Source organism: Phocoena phocoena, chromosome 4 (genome assembly GCF_963924675.1).
Source record: "Phocoena phocoena chromosome 4, mPhoPho1.1, whole genome shotgun sequence".
NCBI classification, from domain to species: domain Eukaryota; kingdom Metazoa; phylum Chordata; class Mammalia; order Artiodactyla; family Phocoenidae; genus Phocoena; species Phocoena phocoena.
Window position 1 is genome coordinate 144,645,621 of NC_089222.1, and position 21,794 is coordinate 144,667,414.

General features: G+C 42.9%; 1 protein-coding gene across 1 annotated transcript in view; it reads left to right on the forward strand.

The window, feature by feature from the left end:
* Positions 1 to 21,794, forward strand: part of TRAPPC10 (trafficking protein particle complex subunit 10) — an 88,613-nt gene that overhangs the window by 17,728 nt on the left and 49,091 nt on the right. Inside the window, exons 2-3 of the mRNA XM_065876295.1 lie at positions 10,663 to 10,744; positions 14,396 to 14,531. Coding sequence (XP_065732367.1) covers positions 10,663 to 10,744; positions 14,396 to 14,531 — 218 coding nt within the window. The remainder of the gene's footprint in view (positions 1 to 10,662; positions 10,745 to 14,395; positions 14,532 to 21,794) is intronic.

Here is a 21,794-nt window from a genome sequence, read left to right on the forward strand (position 1 = left end):
ACACTGTACAATAATGTGGAATGGAAGAGATCACGGGACAAGCGAAATGAACCACCACCAACCACACCAAAGACCGGTCTTCATCCAAAGAAGGTGATGTTGTGTATATGGTGGGGTTGGAAGGAAGTCCTCTCTTAAGAGCTCCTTCCGGAAAACCAAACAATTAAGTCCAACAAATACTGCTCCCCGTTAGACCAGCTGAAAGCAGCACTCGATGAAAAGCATCCAGAATTAGTCAACAGAAAATCACATAATCTTCCATCAGGATAACACAAAACCACATGTTTCTTTGATGATCAGGCAAAAACGGTTACAGCTTGGCTGGGAAGTTCTGATTCATCCGTCATATTCACCAGACATTGCACCTTCAGATTTCCATTTATTTCGGTCTTTACAAAATTCTCTTAATGGAAAAAATTTCCATTCCCTGGAAGACTGTAAAAGGCACCTGGAACAGTTCTTTGCTCAAAAAGATAAAAAGTTTTGGGGCTTCCCTGGTGGCGCAGTGGTTGAGAGTCCGCCTGCTGATGCAGGGGACGCGGGTTTGTGCCCCAGTCCGGGAAGATCCCACATGCCGCGGAGCGGCTGGGCCCGTGAGCCATGGCCGCTGAGCCTGCGCGTCCAGAGCCTGAGCTCCGCAACGGGAGAGGCCACAACAATGAGAGGTCCGCGTACCGCAAAAACAAAACAAAACAAAACAAAACGATAAAAATCTTTGGAAAGATGGAATTATGAAGTTGCCTGAAAAATGGCAGAGGTAGTGGGACAAAACAGTGAAAACGTTGTTCAGTAAGTTCTTGGTGAAAATGAAAAATGTATTTTATTTTTACTTAAAAACTGAAGGAACTTTTTGGCCAGCCCAATATTAATGGGATTGTGGTTTGAATTACCTTTACAAATTATTTTGATGTCTCCCCTCTCTCACCAAAAAAAAAAAAAAAAAAAAGAAAGAAAGAAATCTTAGTTGTTGAAATAAATAGTCTGAGTTGACTCTTTTAATAGGCCTCTTGAGTAAGAAAAATAAACACAGCAATTTTCTGAACAGGGTTCTCTGAACACATCAATCTTAAGCCTCATTTTTGCTTCTAGTAGCTGTTTTTTAACAACTGAATCCTTATTGGGTTTTCTCATGCCCCTGTTGCCCATGGGATCAAAACAAAGTGGCTCTTACAATTCAGACCTCAGAACTCGAATGGCTTTTCTGCTAAGTGGTTGGGCTATTTTGGGGAGCTACAAAGTATACACTGTTAATTTAATTACCTATCACATAAGCCTAGATTTAATTCTTTCGGGGTTTTACACCTAAGCTCTTTCCTGTCCCTCTCTTTTAGAGCTCTGGCTCTCTATAGCTCATTTTCAAAGACATCTCTATTTTGCATAATACTCAATATAAAGACTTAGGAGTATTATCATTAATAATAGCTATATATTCTGAGAAAATCATGGAGGCTTTTCTTCATGTTCAATCAGTGTAGAATTTCAATGGGTGAGAAGAATTTGACCTTCAAATGTAAATCAGGGGTGCTGTATCAGTTGGCTAGGGCTGCCATAACAAAATACCGCAGACTAGGTGGCTTAAACAACAGAAACTTGTTTTCTCACAGTTCTGGCGGCTGGAAGTCCAGATCAAAGTGTCGACAAGGTTGGCTTCTGAGGCCTCCCTCCTTGGCTTGGAGGTGGCCAGCCTTCTTCTTGCTGTGTCCTCATGCGGTCTTTTCCCACCCCAGAGTCTGTGTATCCACATTTTCTCTTATAAGGATTTCAATCAGATTGGATCAGGGCCCATTCTAAACCCCTCATTCTAACGTAGTCATCTTTTCAAGACCTTATCTGCAAATACAGGCACATTCAGAGGTACTGGGGGTTAGGATTTCAACATGAATTTTGCAGGGACGTGGTTTAGCTCCTAACAGGCACTGAGATCGAATGGTCACTTGTTAAGTCCCCAGTTATTGTCAGATGACGTCTTTGCCCTTGACAGATGTGCTAATTGACCTATAATCTTTTAAAATTAAATTTAGGACACAGATTAAAGATTTATTTTATGATTGAATATAAGAAAAATTTTTACTTTATAGTCTCCACTTAGATAAGTTTTATAAGTTTTATATCGTATAACAGGATTTCCTGTGGGGGACACTTGGGAGTGGGTGTGTAAGAGGCACTTCATTTGTTTACTCTGTACATAGGTTTTTCTCTTCTTTTCTTTTCTTTTTTCCCTTAACATCTTTATCCGAGTATAATTGCTTTACAACCTTGTGTTAGTTTCTGCTGTATAACAAAGTGAATCAGCTATACGTATACATATATCTCCATATCCCCTCCCTCTTGCATCTCCCTCCCACCCTCCCTGTCCCACCCCTCTAGGTGATCACAGAGCACCGAGCTGAGCTGCTTCCCACTAGCTATCTGTTTTACATTTGGTAGTGTATATATGTCAATACTACTGTCTCACTTTGTCCCAGCTTACCCTTCCCCCTCCCCGTATTCTCAAGTCCATTCTCTACGTCTGCATCTTTATTCCTGTCCTGCCCCTAGGTTCATCAGGACCTTTTTTTTTTTTTTTTTTAGATTCCATATATATGTGTTAGCATACGGTATTTGTTTTTCTCTTTCTGACTTACTTCACTCTGTATGACAGTCTCTAGGTCCATCCACCTCACTACAAATAACTCATTTTCATTCTTTTCTATGGCTGAGTAATATTCCATTGTATATATATGCCACATCTTCTTTATCCAGTTATCTGTTGATGGACACTTAGGTTGCTTCCATGTCTTGGCTACTGTAAATTAGAGCTGCAGTGAACACTGTGGTACGTGACTTTTTGAATTATGGTTTTCTCAGGGTATATGCCCAGTAGTGGGATTGCTGGGTCGTATGGTAGTTCTATTTTCAGTTTTTTAAGGAACCTCCATACTGTTCTCCATAGTGGCTGTATCAATTTACATTCCCACCAACAGTGCAAGAGGGTTCCCTTTTCTCCACACCCTCTCCAGCATTTATTGTTTGTAGATTTTTTGATGATGGCCATTCTGACCGGTGTGAGGTGATACCTCATTGTAGTTTTGATTTGCATTTCTCTAATGATTAGTGATGTTGAGCATCCTTTCATGTGTTTGTTGGCAATCTGTATATCTTCTTTGGAGAAATGTCTATTTAGGTCTTCTGCCCATTTTTGAATTGGGTTGTTTGTTTTTTGGATGTTGAGCTGCACGAGCTGCTTGTGTATTTTGGAGATTAATCCTTTGTCAGTTGCTTCGTTTGCAAATATTTTCTCCCATTCTGAGGGTTGTCTTTTCGTCTCGTTTATGGTTTCCTTTGCTGTGCAAAAGCTTTTAAGTTTCATTAGGTCCCATTTGTTTATTTTTGTTTTTATTTCCATTTCTCTAGGAGGTGGGTCAGAAGGATCTTGCTGTGATTTATGTCATAGAGTGCTCTGCCTATGTTTTCCTCTAAGAGTTTGATAGTGTCTGGGCTTACATTTAGGTCTTTAATCCATTTTGAGTTTATTTTTGTGTACGGTATTTGGAAGTGATCTAATTTCATTCTTTTACATGTAGCTGTCCAGTTTTCCCAGCACCACTTTATTGAAGAGGCTGTCTTTTCTCCATTGTATGTTCTTGCCTCCTTTGTCATAAATTAGGTGTCTGTGTGTGTGGGTTTGTCTCTGGGCTTTCTATCCTTTTCCATTGATCTATATTTCTGTTTTTGTGCCAGTACCATACTGTCTTGATTACTGTAGCTTTGTAGTATAGTCTGAAGTCTGGGAGCCTGATTCCTCCAACTCTGTTTTTCTTTCTCGAGATTGCTTTGGCTATTTGGGGTCTTTTGTGTTTCCATACAAGTTGTGAAATTTTTTTGTTCTAGTTCTGTGAAAAATGCCATTGGTAGTTTGATAGGGATTGCATTGAATCTGTAGATTGCTTTAGGTAGTATAGTCATTTCCACAATGTTGATTCTTCCAATTCAAGAACATGGTATACCTCTCCATCTGTTTGTATCATCTTTAATTTCTTTCATCAGTGTCTTATAGTTTCCTGCATACAGGTATTTTGTCTCCTTAGGTAGGTTTATTCCTAGGCATTTTATTCTTTTTTGTTGCGGTGGTAAATGGGAGTGTTTCCTTAATTTCTCTTTCAGATTTTTCATCATTAGTGTATAGGAATGCAAGAGATTTCTGTGCATTAATGTCGTATCCTGCTACTTTACCAAATTCATTGATTAGTTCTAGTAGTTTTCTGGTAGCATCTTTAGGATTCTCTGTGTGTAGTATCACATCATCTGCAAACAGTGACAGCTTTACTTTTTCTTTTCCGATTTGGATTCCCTTTATTTCTTTTTCTTCTCTGATTGCTGTGGCTAAAACTTCCAAAACTATGTTGAATAATAGTGGTGAGACTGGACAACCTTGTCTTGTTCCTGATATTAGAGGAAATGGTTTCAGTTTTTCACCATTGAGAACGATATTGGCTGTGGGTTTGTCATATATGGCCTTTATTATGTTGAGGTAAGTTCCCTCTATGCCTACTTTCTGGAGAGTTTTTATCATAAATGGGTGTTGAATTTTGTCAGAAGCTTTTTCTGCATCTATTGAGATTTTCATATGATTTTTTTCCCTTCAGTTTGTTAATATGGTGTATCACATGGATTGGTTTGTGTATATTGAAGGATCCTTGCATTCCTGGGATAAACCCCACTTGATCATGATGTATGATCCTTTTAATGTGCTGTTGGATTCTGTTTGCTAGTATTTTGTTGAAGATTTTTGCATCTGTGTTCATCAGAGATATCTTTTTTTGTGACATATTTGTCTGGTTTTGGTATCAGGGTGATGGTGGCCTCGTAGAATGAATTTGGGAGTGTTCCTCCCTCTGCTGTATTTTGGAAGAGCTTGAGAAGGATAGGTGTTAGCTCTTTTGTAAATGATTGATAGAATTCGCTTGTGAAGCCATCTGGTCCTGGGCTTTTGTTTGTTGGAAGATTTTTAATCACAGATTCAATTTCAGTGCTTGTGATTGGTCTGTTTATATTTTCTATTTCTTCCTGGTTCAGTCTAGGAAGGTTGTGCTTTTCTAAGAATTTGTCCATTTCTCCCAGGTTATCCATTTTATTGGCATATAGTTGCTTGTAGTAATCTCTCATGATCCTTTGTATTTCTGCAGTGTCAATTGTTATTTCTTTTTCATTTCTAATTCTGTTGATTTGAGTCTTCTCCCTTTTTTTTCTTGATGCCTCTGGCTAATGGTTTATCAATTTTGTTTATCTTCTCAAGGAACCAGCTTTTAGTTTTATTGATCTTTGCTATTGTTTCCTTTATTTCTTTTTCATTTATTTCTGATCTAATCTTTATGATTTCTTTCCTTCTTTCCTTCTTTCTTTTCTTTCCTTCTTCCCTCCTTGGGGTTTTTTTTTGTTCTCTCGCTAATTGCTTTAGATATAAGGTTAGGTTGCTTATTTGAGATTTTTCTTGTTTCTTGAGGTAGGATTGTATTGCTATAAACTTCCCTCTTAGAACTGCTTTTGCTGCATCCCATAGGTTTTGGGTCATTGTGTTTTTTTACTGTCATTTGTTTCTACGTATTTTTTGATTTCCTCAGTGATCTCTTGGTTATTTAGTAAAGTATTGTTTAGCTTCCATTTGTTTGTATTTTTTACATTTTTTTTCCTGTAATTGGTATCTAGTCTCATAGCGTTGTGATCAGAAAAGATACTTGTTATGATTTCAATTTTCTTAAATTTACCAGGGCTTGATTTGTACCCAAGATATGATCTATCCTGGAGAATGTTCCATGAGCACTTGAGAAGAAAGTGTATTCTGTTGTTTTTGGATGAAATGTCCTATAAATATCAATTAAGTTCATCTTGTTTAATGTGTCATTTAAAGTTTGTGTTTCCTTATTTATTTTCATTTTGCATGATCTGTCCATTGGTGAAAGTGGGGTGTTAAAGTCCCCTACTATTATTGTGTTACTGTCGACTTCCCTTTTATGGCTGTTAGCGTTTGCCCTATGTATTGAGGTGCTCTTGTGTTGGGTGCATAAATATTTAAAATTGTTATATCTTCTTGGATTGATCCCTTGATCATTATGTAGTGTCCTTCTTTGTCTCTTGTAATAGTCTTTATTTTAAAGTCCATTTTGTCTGATATGAGAATTGCTACTCCAGCTTTGTTTTCATTTCCATTTGCATGGAATATGTTTTTCCATCCCCTCACTTTCAGTCTGTTTGTGTCCCTGGGTCTGAAGTGAGTCTCTTGTAGACAGCATATATTCGGGTCTTGTTTTTGTATTCATTCAGCCAGTCTATGTCTTTTTGTTGGAGCATTTAATCCATTTACATTTAAGGTAATTATCAATATGTATGTTTCTGTTACCATTTTCTTAGTTGTTTTGGGTTTGTTTTTGTGGGTCTTTTCCTTCTCTTGTGTTTCCTGCCTAGAGAAGTTCCTTTAGCATTTGTTGTAAAGCTGATTTGGTGGTGCTGAATTCCCTTATCTTTTGCTTGTCTCTAAAGGTTTTAATTTCTACATCGACTCTGAATGAGATCCTTGCTGGGTAGAGTAATCTTGGTTGTAGGCTTTTCCCTTTCATCACTTTAGTTAAGTATGTCCTGCCAGTCCCTTCTGGCTTGCAGAGTTTCTGCTGAAAGATCAGCTGTTAACCTTATAGGGATTCCCTTGTATGTTATTTGTTGCTTTTCCCTTGCTGCTTTTAGTATTTTTTTCTTTGTATTTAATTTTTGATAGTTTGATTAATATGTGTCTTGGTGTGTTTCTCTTTGGGTTTATCCTGTATGGTATTCTCTGTGCTTCCTGGACTTGATTGACTATTTCCTTTCCCATGTTAAGGAAGTTTTCGACTATAATCTCTTCAAATATTTTCTCAGACCCTTTCTTTTTCTCTTCTTCTTCTGGGACCCCTATAATTTGAATGTTGGTGTGTTTGATGTTGTCCCGAGGTCTGTGAGACTGTCTTCAATTCTTTTCATTCTTTTTTCTTTATTCTACTCCCTGGCAGTTATTTCCACCCTTTTATCTTCCAGCTCACTTATCCGTTCTTCCACCTCAGTTATTCTGTTATTGATTCCTTCTAGAGTATTTTTAATTTCAGTAATTGTGTTGTTCATTACTGGTTTGTTTGCTCTAGTTCTTCTAGGTCCTTGTTAAATGTTTCTTGTATTTTCTCCATTCTGTTTCCAAAATTTTGGATTATCTTTACTATCATTATTTTGAATTCATTTTTTAGGTAGCTTGCCTGTTTCGTCTTCATTTATTTGGTCTTGTAGGTTTTTACCTTGCTCCTTCATCTGTAACATTTTTTTGTCTTTTTTTTTTTGATGGGTGGTGCTGTATTACTGTCTTACTGGTTGTTTGGACTGTGATGTCAAGCACTGGAGTTTGTAGGCAGTTGGATAGATCTGGGTCTTGGTGCTGAGATGAGGACCTCCAGGAGTCCTCACTCCAATTAATATTCCCAGGGGTCTGAGTTTCTCTGTTAGTCCAGTGGTTTGGACTTAGAGCTCCCACCACAGGAGCTCGGGCCTGACCTCTGGCCTGGGAACCAAGATCTCACAAGCTTTATGGCACAGTAAAAAAAAAAAAAAAAAAATGAAGGAAGAAAGAAAAAAAAGATGCAGTACAATATCAAAGAATAAAAAAATAAAATTGGAAAGATAAAAGATATATTAGGAAAAATAAAACTATAATTGAAACAACTGCAACAAAGTAAAATAAAACCACAACAGAAAAAAAACAAAGAAAGAAAAGGGGGGGTGAACAAGACAAAAGGAGAGAACACTAACAAAGTATAAAGAATAAAATAAAATTAGAAAAATAAAAGATTTATTAGGAAAAATAAAAGAATCAACAACAATGAATCAACAAGGTGAAACAGGACCCCCATCTAAAAGAGGAAAAAACAACAAGAAAAAGAAGCCTTGGCTCTGAGGGCGGAGTTCAGGTGGGGGTGGAACTTAGGCAGGGGCGGGGTTTAGGGTGGGGCGGGACCTAGGCGGGTTGGGGGGTGACGTTTGAGCATGGGGTGGAGCCTCTGCTTAGGGCGGAAGGGGAGATGCAGCACGTGGAAAGGAGGGCCTCTGGAGTGTGGAGCTCCGGAGTCTGGAGGTAGGGCCCTGAGTGGGATTGTGTGGGTGGGACTTGGTCCCAGCGCCTTGGAGGGAGTCTCAGAGGGGGTCTCCGAGTGTAGGGGCGGGGCTTGGGCTCTGCACAGCAGGAGGGAGGCTGGGAGGGCAGAGGATTAGGCCCGGGAGCCCAACAGGCTCCCTGGTGCCTAAGTGGACAGGGAAAGTGCTGGCCCCGTTCCCTTCTGTTCCTTCGCACCCCTCCCCACCATCTCCCCCGGGATCTCCCCTGTTGCTGCTGGACCCCTAACCGTGCATGGGTGGGTCCCGCCGGGTGTAGGAACTCCTCCTCTCCCCCAGCTGCCCCTCAGGGGTGCTGGTCCTGGAAATCTGGCCTTTACTTTTGCTCCCCCTTCCCTCCCTCCCATTCCCTCGGAACCCTCGCAGCTGAAGGAGGCCTCAGTAGGCACGGGATCAGGCCCGGGATCTCATTAGGCTCCTGGGCAGGGGAAACCTGGCCACTCTCCCTTTTGATTCTCTGCCCTCCCAGTGGTCCCCCAATTTCCCCCTTTAGGTGTGGGATCCCTTCCCCTCCCCCAGCCGCCCCTCAGGGGTCCCAGTCCCCTCCTGCCTCCACTTCTCCTCCCTCTTCACTCCCCCCATGCCCCACGTCCTACCCAGTTGTTGGGGGTTCGTCCTGTCCCCTTAGGTGTCTGTGGTCCCCCACTGGTGCCTGGTAGGTGCCCTAGTTGTTCAGAGACACGAATTCCACATCCTCCTAGTGCACCATCTTGACTCCGCCCCCTGTACCTTTATGTGAGACTTTATTGCAAGGACCATATATATATATACATATATATATATAACTAAGTGAAAGAGGAGAAAGCTTCTATGTGTTTGCCCTAATTACTGTTTAGCAAAGTGTAGTGATTTTTATATGTTAATCTTAGAACCTTTAAAAGAGACAGCAGGAGTTGGCACTCAAAGATAAGGAATCTGAAGCTAACTGAAGGTTTTCTTGTTTTGATTTCTAAGACAACTACCGAATAAATGAACATGATGAAAAATGAGTTAAAACATAAAAGTTGTTTTTATGTCAACAATAAATTATTAATAGTAACCCTCATTAAGGATTTTACTTTGTTTCAGGCCTTGTTCAGAGTTATTTGTGTTGACTCACTCAGTCTCACCACAGCCCTGTTGGGAGCTATTCTTATTTTCCCATTTCACAGATGGTCCCCGAGGCACAGAAAGGCTTGGTGGTCTCCCCATGCTTACTCACCTGGTAGCTGGTGGAGCTTAGGTGGGAACCAGGCCGTCAGCCTTCCAGCATCTGTGTCCAGTCACTGTGCCCCACAGCCCCTCTGATAAGTAGCTCAGCTGCCCAGAAACACCGTTCCTCTCAGCAGTCACTTGACAGTGTTATGTGGTTTGGGGAAGGTTTTGTTTTGTTTGTTTTTTGCGGTACGCGGGCCTCTCCACTGCTGTGGCCTCTCCCGTTGCAGAGCACAGGTCCCGGACACGCAGGCCCAGCGGCCATGGCCCACGGGCCCAGCTGCTACGTGGCATGCGGGACCCTCCCGGACCAGCGCACGAACCCGCGTCCCCTGCATCAGCAGGCGGACTCCCAACCACTGCGCCACCAGGGAAGCCCCTGTTTTGGTTTTTTGCGGGGGCTCATGATAGCAAAATAAGCAAATGTGTTAATGGCCTACATCAATCTCCAATGATTTCTTTAAGATCAATAGAAAAGCAAGTGGAAAATGGTTTTGCTTAAAGTTAGAGGATCCTCTGAGTATAAGAATTTGAGTCATCTCCTGAAAGGTTCTTTTTAAGCCTAAGTGCGATATGGTTATGCTATCATTTTATGAGAGCTAAGTGGATTTTTCAGTTCCGTCAAAGCTAGGATGAAACAGCTGAATTAAGAGCTTAGCATGTGAATTCAGACACTCCTGGGTTCCTCACTGGTCTACTGGTCTCCGCAGCCAGCCAGCTTTGTGCTCCCCCTTCTTGGCCGTGAGGTCGGGTCTGCCTCCAGGACTTCCCGTGTGGACTCGGCGAGAGTAGGCGTGTCCGGTGTCCTGGGGGGCACGGGCACAGAGAGCGTACTGTATGGCTCGGCTCCTAGTGGCATTTGGGTGCGTATCAAGCTTATTTTGGTGAAGAAACTCATGTTCACTTGTCCGGGTTTCCTATTCTGCCTGGAGTTTCATGGCTGTTTTGTCCAAGATGAAGAGAGCAGCAGCGGTATGAGCTGACGCAGGGGTGAGGCTGGCTGGAGCTGGGCCCGCTCCGCCTCCTTAGCTGTCAGACCCCGGCAGGTGACTCCACTTTCCTGACCCTCCCCCTCCTCCTCGTGGGGAGAATCATACCCACCTCAGAGAGGCTGGGCGAGGGTTAGTTAGGTCACATGTCGAGTGCTGGCTTTTCTTGAGACCACTTATTTAAAGATATGAAAAAATCTTGTTTTGTGATGTCATTCTGCTAAATTATTAAGTTGCCTAAAAATACCAATTAATAAATTTTAGAGTCCATTTTTCCTATATTTACCTTAAAATGCCATTTTTATTCCTGTTGTAGGTGCTGGAGATCAGAATTTATTTACCTCTATTTATCCGACGCTCTCCCAGCAGCTTCCAAGAGAACCGATGGAATGGAGAAGGTACGGTGCCTCTGGTTTTCGCTGCATCTCCCTCCTCGTTTTGTAGGCATTTGTGTGAGCAAGTGAAGTAGTAAGAGTTAAAGGCTAAGTTCTCAGGAAACTGAGTGGAGCCATGTAATTGTGGACCTTCTTCTCTAAGGAATGTGTTGATTTTCTTGACAAGACATAGGATGGTAGAAATGGGACACTTCTTCTGAGCTGAAGGCCCACTTTTGTAGGGATGGCTTCTGATTCCTCATGGCATTTTGGAAAGGAGACGCACACTCCGATTCCACATTAGAGCCGTTGCCTCTGTCTGCTCTCTTATGAGGCCTTCTCTCTGCCCTGAGCTCCTGGCTTTTCTCTTAAGGGTGAGCAAGTGCACAGAAAGATGTTACTTAAAAATTGTGAAGGAGGGACTTCCTTGGTGGCACAGTGGTTAAGAATCCGCCTGCCAATGTAGGGGACACGGGCTCGAGCCCTGGCCTGGAAAGATCCCACATGCCACGGAGCAGCTAAGCCCGTGCGCCACAACTACTGAGCCTGCGCTCTAGAGCTCGCGTACCACAACTACTGAGCCTGCATGCCACAACTGCTGAGGCTGTGTGCCACAACTATTGAAGTCCACACACCTAGAGCCCATGCTCTGCAACAAGAGAAGCCACTGCAATGAGAGGCCTGCACACTGCAATGAAGAGTAGTCCCTGCTCACCGCAACTAGAGACAGCCCGCGCACAGCAACGAAGACCCAACACAGCCAAAAATAAAAATTAAAAATAAATAAATTTATAAAAAAAAATTAGGAGGGAAACCAGATCAATCCTCCTGTTTGCCCTATTGTTTGTAATTGTTCCTCTAATGACTTGTTCTGAGGAAGTAATTGACTTTGAATTATCTTACTGGAAGACTAATTTCTGGTAAGATTAGATACTATTTGTAGAAAATGTTTGGGTTGTGACTTGTTAATACTGGTAATCTGATTTTAGCCAAGGTGTGTGAAGAATTTCCTGTTGTTACTCAGGTTCATGTAATTCTGATTCTTGCTGTGTTATTCCTTTCTGATCACCAGTTTGTAATCTACTAACTTGAAGAGTTAACATTCTAGATGACTTACCCGGGCTCTCTATTGAATCTAGTCTAATTTTTGTGCCCGATTATAGTGTTACAAGGAATGTATTTAATTACCTACATGTAATATGAAGAGTGTACAGAATGTGGGAGAATTCTCTTACAGAAAAATTATTCAGCGTCTCAAGAGGCCCAGTGCTGTGAATGAGAGAAAATAGTCCAGCAAACGGAAGAGTTTAATGCCTGAAGAAATGGAGTAATGTGTAAAGGGTTTCCAATAGTATACGTGACTGAAACATTCAGAAAGACAGAAGAGACAGGAAGGGGGTTATGGGGGAAAATGAAATAGAGGCACTGCGTAGATTTAACACGTATCTTCATCTCTTCACCTTCTTGAAAACTAAATGAGAAAAGAGAACGAGAAATGTCCAAGGACAGAGGAGGGCAGAAGTGGCGGCAGCAGAGATGTGGATGCCTCTTTGGGAGAAGGAGGATGGACAGAGGAATAGGAGGGAAAGCTGAGCCCTTGTGTCTGCAGAGGTGGCTCCCTGAGAAGCAGGCGAGTCCCTGACAGGTGATAGGACCCGGGGCCTAGGCGAGGGGTAGAAAGGGGTGACTCGAAGGCCCGGGCCACGTTCCCTCTGCCGTGGTGTGTGTGTGTGTGTGTGTGTGTGTGTGTGTGTGTGTGTGTGTGTGTGTGTGTGTGTAAAGCTCTTTAGTACTACTTGACATGTTAAAGTGTATATATATTACTTTGATAAAATGTTAAATTAATTGATTAGATCTTGGGGGGAAAAGATTGAAGCAGAAACTTGATGCAGTGAACTGCTGTGTAGCTGAAAAGCAAAGTAGTGAGTTGGGAGATTGCGCTTGGAAACTCCGGGGTTGAATGCTGAGAGCTGGAGTTGGAGGCGTGAAAGGAAAGCTGAGCCGTGAAGGCCAAGTCCAGAAGTTTCAATGTCCCTGTAGAAGATGTTTCAGAAGGAGAGTATAGAGAGGGTGGAGGACAGGCGATGCTTGGAGAACTGGTGTCAAAATTCTCCCAGGAGTGAGTTCGGAGATTGCAGGGGCCGCTGAATGTCAAGCAGAATGAAAACAAAGCGAATAGAAAGCCACGCCAAGCAACAGGGAGAAAAGAAAAACCGCATTTGCAGTCTCTAACAGCATTTAAAGTGTAGCATAAAATATAGCATTTAAGCAGGGCCTTGAGGGCAAGTACCTCTGAATCTAGAGTTCTGTATTATTCGTACTCATACAAGCGGGAAGACTGCCTCAGCCTCCCCCGAGCCTTGGGAGAGACAGGATGCCAGCTGGGCCCAGGATGGCCGGGGGCCCTGATCTGCCACTCTGGCTGCATGGCACCACACGTGTTCTCTCCAGAGTGCTCTTCACATCGTATATTTGCTGCTTGCCACCAGATGGAGATCGTTGGGAAACATTTTCAGACATGTATGATCAGAAACTGTGCTACTCTCTGTGAAATAATTAAGGAATGTATCTCAAGAAAAAGGAAAATGAACCATGAATTCACAGGATAAAGGAAGCAGCGGCCAGCAAGCAAGTCATAAGTGCTGTGCTACATTGTGGTGTCAGTGCTTTTACGAATCAAACGATCTAAAATGTCAGGTTGGAGGAAAGCAGAGAGCAGGCAGTGCACTAGCTTTGTCTTGTTCAAGGAGAGGCAGACGTTTACTGCAGTCTTTGAGAGGGAAATGTAAGTTTATGCATGTTAAAAATTAAAATGTAACCAACAGCAGAAAAGAAATAGATGGTTAAGCTTTCAGACTAACAGAGAAAAAGGATGGAAAAAGAAAACTTGATTAATCTCTCAAAGGACAGAAAAAATAGCCTGAAATAGAAAATCCACACGTTCAAGCATAATCACATTAAATTTGGTTGGTTTCAGCTTATTTATCACCGACACTCCTTAGATTGGATAAAAAGTACAAAATCCAGCTATAGATATTTGAAAGAGATACAACTACTAGAGGTGAAGAATAGAGGTATGGAAAAAAGATGCATGTAGCATAATTTATTTTTACAAGTATAATAAAAACAGCACCCATACCCTCTGATAGCCATAGATTAGATGAGTGTAGCTTGTGGGATTGCTCTATGTGTCCTTTGTTCTTGGGTTGAGAAAAAATGGAGGAGGGTGGTTACCACTATTTTATTTATGCTATGTGAACGAAACCTGTTCTTTTTCACCAGACAGTTCTCTTTTTTGGATAATACGGGTTGTCACAAAAGTATTTGAGCAGTTTAAAGCTTTGATAGCTTCACACAGCACTTTTGACAATTGGGAGACTCTTTTCTTCTTTTATAGTGACTGTAGGTTAACATCCATTTTCCCCAGAAGTCGGTGTTGCAAGCAAAGTAAAGCCGACAGATTTATGGGGAGCCTTGACATGTCCATGTGGGCTGTGTTTAAACTAAGTTACAGCGTCTTTTCGGATAGCATATGTAATCGCTGCAGTTCAGGCTTAGTGCCCTATCTGTACTTCTGAACTCATAGATGTGATTAAATTGTTGTTGTCGTTTTCTCCTTTTCTTTCTGCTAAGCATTCTCATTTTTCTCAGTGACTTGTTAAAAATTGTTTATAGGTCCTATGGCCGAGCTCCAAAGATGATTCACCTAGAATCTAACTTTGTTCAATTCAAAGAGGAGCTGCTGCCCAAAGAAGGAAACAAGGCTCTGCTCACATTCCCCTTTCTTCATATTTATTGGACGGAATGCTGTGTAAGTATTCATTTAAAGGGAGAAGTTACAAGAACGTGTCTTAGAATGGGGTTAAGATTCAGAGGTCTGGGTTTCGCTAAGACAGCTATACTTTTTGAAATTTACTTTTTAATTTTAATTTTTTGGTAGTCTTCTCTTTTCTCCATCCTTCAGCCAAGCACGTGGCTTTGCCGTGGCCTATTTTCTGCTCTGGCCCAGCGCGGGGCACTCGTGGTGATCACCAAATATAGTCTTAGTTGTGTTTCCAGTTCTTGTGAGCCATCTCACTGTAGCCAAGTGGGCACTAGGTCTTTTTAATATTTACTTTCAGCTTTGTTTTCATAACACCCTGTACTCACCATCATGACAGTTACTGTACTTACAGATCCTTGTTTGTCTCTGGTTCTGGTTTGCGGGCTCTCTGGGGGCAGGGGACTGTGTCTCCTACCTCACGATCCGTGTCTGGTGCAGGAGGTGCTCTGGGAAGCCCATCGAGTGAGGGGACGCTGCAGCTGCGGGCACTGTGGCCTTCACTCGTACTTGGCAGTTCTGTGTTCGTGAACCCATTTTTGACGGAATTATTGTTTCATGAACGAATAGAAAATTCTGTGGGTCATTTCTTCCTGTCTGTTTGACTCTAATAAAACAACCATTTAGCGTATACAAAATATATAAATCGTTACATACTGTGACATTTTAACTTGAAACTGAGGATGCAGAAGTAGTTTTTGTAGTTTTAATGAGAAAGGACTCAAAGCTCACGCCTGTTCTCCCCTTCACCCCGTGCACCTTTTGCCTTTGCTGACTTTGCTTTGTAGCCTTTCCCAGTGGAGTCACGTGGGATGTGCTTCCTCCCGAGAACAAGTGTGATAGCACATGTGAGATGCTGTCCACCAGGGGAGCTCGTTGGAGACTCGGCGCCCAGGGTTTTTATTGGACCAGGCACATAGGCAGCCTCTGCCTGACACACAGCAAAACTCCAGGGGTGGCTAGACTCCCGGGGGAATGCAGATGTTCAGCATAAGCCATGTTGTTTGCACAGTTTATGCCCAGGGAGGCACCCCTATCACACAGTCACGGGAACCCCTCCAAAATCCAGACCAGATTTAGCCCCCAGTGCTGATTCTTCCTGCACCAGTCATTTCCAAGGCTTGCACGTACCACTTCCCCCAGATGTATCAGTCAGCGCTCTACTCTAGGGAAGAGGCTGTGTGGGCTTCTGTTTTATTTAGTGCTTTATAGTCAATCATCCTTACTTATTTTGGTGTTCAAGTTGTCCCAGATTTGGCCAGTGAGTCACTTCAAGCTGGCTCCTGTGCCTTTTGAGCACTTTCTAGCACAGCAGGGTGTTCTGGGTTCTTGTCCCTTTGCTACCCTTGTACTGGAATCAGCCATTTTTTCACAGGGCCCTGGTTCCCCTGGCACTGTGGGAGGGTCCCCGCTTCTATGCCTTTTGACTACACAGGGCTAGGGAAGCATGTGTCTTAGAAATCATGGGTTGATACTGATGCCTCTGATTTTAGCCTCTAACCCCACAGGGCTCTTTTGTGCCTTACCCTGTTCCGTGTTTATATCTGCCCTGGCTCTGACACATCAATACATTCACTCACCTGCTCAGCCCTGCAGTATGCATAGCATAGTTTCAGAATTGCTACACCTGTACTACAGCCAGAAACAAACCTGCTATGAAGAGTGCAGAGTTTGTTTGCAGTTCATGCTTTCCCTAGACTGACAGTCCACATTCGTACCTGGTCGGGCTGGTCCTCTCTCAGGGGTCATTCTCTTCAGTGTTTGCCTAGTTGCTCTGGCATGTTTATTTTTCCACATGGATTTTAGTATCAAATTACTTTTCTAAGTATTTTACTTTTTAGTTGCTATTGTCAATGGGGTTTTCTCTCCCATTATATCTTCTAGTTGGTTATTTTTTTTTGTATATGAAGACATTGATTTTTTTCATGTTAACCTTGCTGAATTCTTTTATTGTTTGAGTTAGTTTTATCATTGGTTCTCTAGGCCCCAAAGTCTGGGGTTTTCCAGATATTCTATCCTGTCACCTGCAGAGAGTCTTATTTCTTCCTTTTCAATTCTTATGCCTCATACTGCTTTTCCTGTTGTAAGACATTGTCTAGTAGCAGTGGAGACAGTGGGTATCTTCTCCTTGTTCCTGACTTCAGTGGGGATGCCTGTGGTGTCTCCCCGCAGTAGTGCGCTGGCTATGGGAATAAGGTCAATTTGAGTGAGTGTGTGAAGGAACTTCCATCTGTTCCTATTTTCTCGAGGGTTTTTATTAGGAATACACTGTTGAATCCTGTTAAAGCCTTTCTCATACCTGGTGGAGATAATCATATGATTTTTCCCACTTATATCTACTAATTTGTTGAATTACATGAATGGGTTTCTAATTATTGAACCATACTTGCATTCCTGGTATATTCCACTTGGTCAGAGTATTATTTTCTTAATGTGGTATTGGCGTCTGTTCACATTATATAGGAATTTTTGCATGTATCAATATATTCACAAGTGATTGGTCTATAACTTTTTTTTCTGCTGTGTTTATCAGGTTTAGGTATCAATGTTATACTTGCTTCATAAAAATAACTTGGAAGTTTTTGTTTGTTTTCTACATCTGAAACAATTTACGTAGCACTAGTACTATCTGGTCTCTAGGGTTTGCTAGAGTTCTCCTGAGAAACCATCTGGACCTGGTACTTTCTTGTGGAATAGTTCCTTGATCACTTTCTGTGTCCCTTCCATGGAAATTGATCTGTTTCAGCCATTTGTCAATTTTGATAAAAATTATACATTTCAGTTTAAAAATTTCTTTTCATTGAGGTGTATGAAGTAGTCTTTTTTCAACTTTCAAAATATGCTCTGGGGCTTCCCTGGTGGCGCAGTGGTTGAGAGTCCGCCTGCCGATGCGGGGACACGGGTTCGTGCCCTGGTCCGGGAAGATCCCACATGCCGCGGAGCGGCTGGGCCCGTGAGCCATGGCCGCTGAGCCTGCGCGTCTGGAGCCTGTGCTCCACAACGGGAGAGGCCACAACAGTGAGAGGCCCGTGTACCGCCAAAAAAAAAAAAAAAAAAAAAAAAAAGCTCTGTGTCAATAGTTACTTCCCCATTGTTATTTCTTATTTTGTATATTTGTGTTTTCTTCCTTTCTTCCTTGATTAAATTAGTTGTTTCTTTTTCCCCCAGAGAAACAGGAGTTTTATTTATTAATCTGATATACTATTAGCATGTTTTCTATCTCATTAATTTCTGCTTCCATTTTTATTATTTCCTTCCTTTTGTTTTCTTATAGTTTACTTTGTTCTTTTCCTAGTTTTTTAAAGTTGGGAATGCATTTATTTTCATTCTAAAATTTTTTAGTGATATAGGTCTTTAAAGATGTAAATTTAAATATATTCCCGTGTTCTGTTACTATTTTTCAGAAATTCTCTATTTTCTGTGTGTATCGCCCCTTACACTCAATAGTTTAACAGAAAGTTTTTTAATCTCCAGAAGGAAGTTTAAAAATTTTTTCATGTTAACATTTCTAATTTTATTGCATTGTGATTAGAGTGATGTTTTTAATATCTTCTGCTATTAGGAAAATGCTTTTTCTTTGTGACCTAATAAAGTCTTCGTGGATGTTCCATGTGTGTTTGAGCATGTATTTTCTTTGTTCTTAGATTGTGATATTAAATATGTACCCATAAGAGCTTGTACTGATTATGTTGTTGGGGTCATTTATATTTTGTTTTGTCCACTTGGTCTATCTTTAACTGACAGTGGTATGTTAAAGTCTTCTATTACTAGAATGTTTCTATTTCTCCTGCATCTTCTGTAGTTCTGTTTTATATAGGTAGTTGATGTATTATTTAGTGCATAAATATTAATAGCTATTATAATCTTTATGGAGTGAAATATGTCATCAAAAACATGGTTTCTGAGTAGTGTTTCATGTTTAGGAAGGCCTTGTCTATCTGAAGATAATAACTGATTTTCTCCTATGTTTTCTTTTAATATTTTTATAATTGTGTTTTATATTTAGATCTGTATAGCTTCAAGTTATTTTTGTATATGATAGGAGCAATGTGGGTTCAGTGTCTAATTTGTTGTCTAAATGGGGAGCAACTTGACCTAATATCATTTTATAATAGTCTACCTTTTCCCCACTTACTGAAAATGTCAACTTTAATTAATTAATTTTTATTTATTTATTTATATTTTTTGGCTGCATTGGGTCTTTGTTGCTGTACGCAGGCTTTCTCTACTTGTGGTGAGCAGGGGCTGCTCTTCATTGCGTTGCACTGGCTTCTCATTGTGGTGGCTTCTTGTGTGGAGCACGGGCTCTAGGCACGCTGGCTCAGTAGTTGTGGCACACGGGCTTAATTGCCCTGCTGATGTGAGATCTTCCCAGACCAGGGATCAAACCCATGTCCCCTGCATTGGCAGGCAGATTCTTTTTTTTTTTTTGCGGTACGCGGGCCTCTCACTGCCGCGGCCTCCCCCGTTGCGGAGCACAGGCTCCGGACGCGCAGGCTCAGCGGCCATGGCTCACGGGCCCAGCCGCTCCGCGGCATGTGGGATCTTCCCGGACCAGGGCACGAACCCGTGTCCCCGCATCGGCAGACGGACTCTCAACCACTGCGCCACCAGGGAAGCCCCTGGCAGGCAGGTTCTTAACCACTGCACCACCAGGGAAGTCCCATCACCTTTATTTTAAAGCAGTATCCTTTATGCACAATATTCTGGACCATCAGTCCTATTGATCATTGTCTGTTCTATGCCTGCACCAGACTTTTAATTACATTTTTATAATATGTATTGATATCTGTTCTTTTAAAATAAATCTCTTGGCTAGCATGCATTTTCTCTTTCATATGAATTTTAGAATCCGATTGTTAGGTGTACAGATTTCATTTTCCAAAAACGTCTGTACCAGTATCTCCCATCCCACGTGTTCTTCTCTGCCTGGCAGTGACATTCCTGCCATGAGAGCCTGGGTCTGTGTTTCCTCCAGTTGCATCTGGGTGGGTCTGACTGGCAGAAGGGAAGCTATGACTATTGAGACTGTCCTAAAAGGGAATATATCTTTTGCTGCGTCCTCTTGGGGTGCTTGCTGTCAGATCCCAGCCACCATTCTCAGAGGAAGTCAGTGCCCCTGTGGGAAGGCCATTTGGAGGTGTGCACTCCCAGCCCCAGCAGATGCTGTCAGCAAGCTAGCGTCCATCAGCAGGCCTGTCATTGCCTTCTCTCTCCCAGCCTTCCAGTGCCACAGCTGACACCATGTGGGGCAGACGAGCTGTCCACCAGATCTCCAGGGTGCAGGTCTGTGAGCAAATCTTCTGGACCACTGCGTATTGTAGTGGTTCGTTACAAAGCCATAGGTGACTGGAACAGTGACTGAAAAGAAAAACACAAAAGACTGAGGTGTTTTGATTGGGATTGTCTTGGAAAAGTTACACGTTCATCTGAGAAGAATTTTAATGATCATGAATCTTCTCCTCTGGGAACCTGGTTTGTTTCTCCATTCTTTATGGCTTTTTTATGTTTTCGTAACGTGTCATAATGTTTTTCATGAAAGTCTTGCATTTTTTTGCTAGGTGTAGTTTCTGTGGGCATTATGGATGATGGTGTTTTGTTTTCCTTAAACTTGTTTTCTAGTAGGGAGCCTGTGGGGTTTTTTTGTTTTGTTTTTGTTTTGTTTTTGTTTTTGGTTTTTTGTGGTACATGGGCCTCTCACTGCTGTGGCCTCTCCCGTTGCGGAGCACAGGCTCAGCGGCCATGGCTCACAGGCCCAGCCGCTCTGCGGCATGTGGGATCCTCCCGGACCAGGGCACGAACCTGTGTCCCCTGCATCGGCAGGCGGACTCTCAACCACTGCGCCACCAGGTAAGCCCTTTTGTTTTGTTTTATTGATAGTTTTTAAAAGTTTTAATTACTTACTTAATTTTTTTGGCCGGGTTGGTTATTTGTTGCTGCGCGCAAACTTTCTCTAGTTGCGGGAGCGGGGGCTACTCTTCGTTGCGGTGCGCGGGCTTCAGTAGTTGTGGCACACAGGCTCAGTAGTTGCGGCTTATGTGGGCTCTAGAGCGCAGGCTCAGTAGTTGTGGCGTATGGGCTTAGTTGCTCCGTGGCATGTGGGATCTTCCCGGACCAGGGCTCGAACCTGTGTCCCCTGCATTGGCAGGCAGATTCTTAACCGCTGCGCCACCTGGGAAGTTCCTATTGATAGTTTTGATTACCGTCTGTTAAGAAAATTTTTTGGAGCAAGTTGACAATGTTTAGGAGTTTAGATTTAAAAGTAAAACTCTTTGTTATGTTATTCCACTAGCTGCTTTATGGTTTATAGCAGCAGTCCCCAACCTTTTTGGCACTAGGGACCGGTTTTGTTGAAGACAGTTTTTCCAAGGACTGGGGGTGGGGTGGGGGGATAGTTCAGGTGGTGATGTGAGTGACGGGGAGCTGCAGACAAAGCTTCGCTCCCTCGCCCGTCGCTCACCTCCTGCTGTGTGGCCCGGTTCTTAACAGGCGCGGACCGGTACCAGTCCTTGGCCCGGGGGGTTGGGCAACTCTGGTTTATAGAATACACTGTAAGTTACACCTCTTTCCTTCAAGTCATATTATACTACTTGAGACATAGTTCCTTCCCTTTCCATACTTGTAACTCCCTTCTCCGGCTTGGAGAAGCCAGGCACTCATTATCCTCCCTATGTTTGCTTATTGGAATCATTGCTGCCTGTGACCCTTCTCCTGTCACTGCTGTCCTGCTGCCCTGTGGCGTGGGTGCCCCGCCGCTCTGGGGCTGACGCTCTGCTGGATCACCCCTCCCCACCTCATGTGACCCATGACCCCCCTCGGAGGCCCTGTTTGCCCTGCTTGTCCTGGGACACCCCAAGCCAGCCCCCAGTCCTTCGTCATCTGTGCTGTGATGCCCTCCTCACCTGGCTTGACTCTTGTGCCGAGGCGGCTGCTCCCCACTAGGACCCTCTCGTCCCTCTTCCTTCCCTGTGATGGCGTCTTCCGCTCTTGGCTGTGGTTTCCTGAGAGACCCTTAACCTCAGTGGCTCAGCTTGGGTTCCTCTTCTGCGAAGTCAGTCTTTTTAGGAATGTTTGCTGTTTGCTCACCGTCGTGAGTGATGGACTGGGTTCTGTCCTCCCGATTCTGCCAGAACTTTGGGGGACTCTGTCCAGCCGGCCGCTCAGCGAGGCCTCTTCCCGAGAGTCCCCGCAAGCTGCCCCAGAATGTCCCCAGGAGAGGGGCTGGTGTCCCCTTGGGGTGCGGCCACCTCTCCT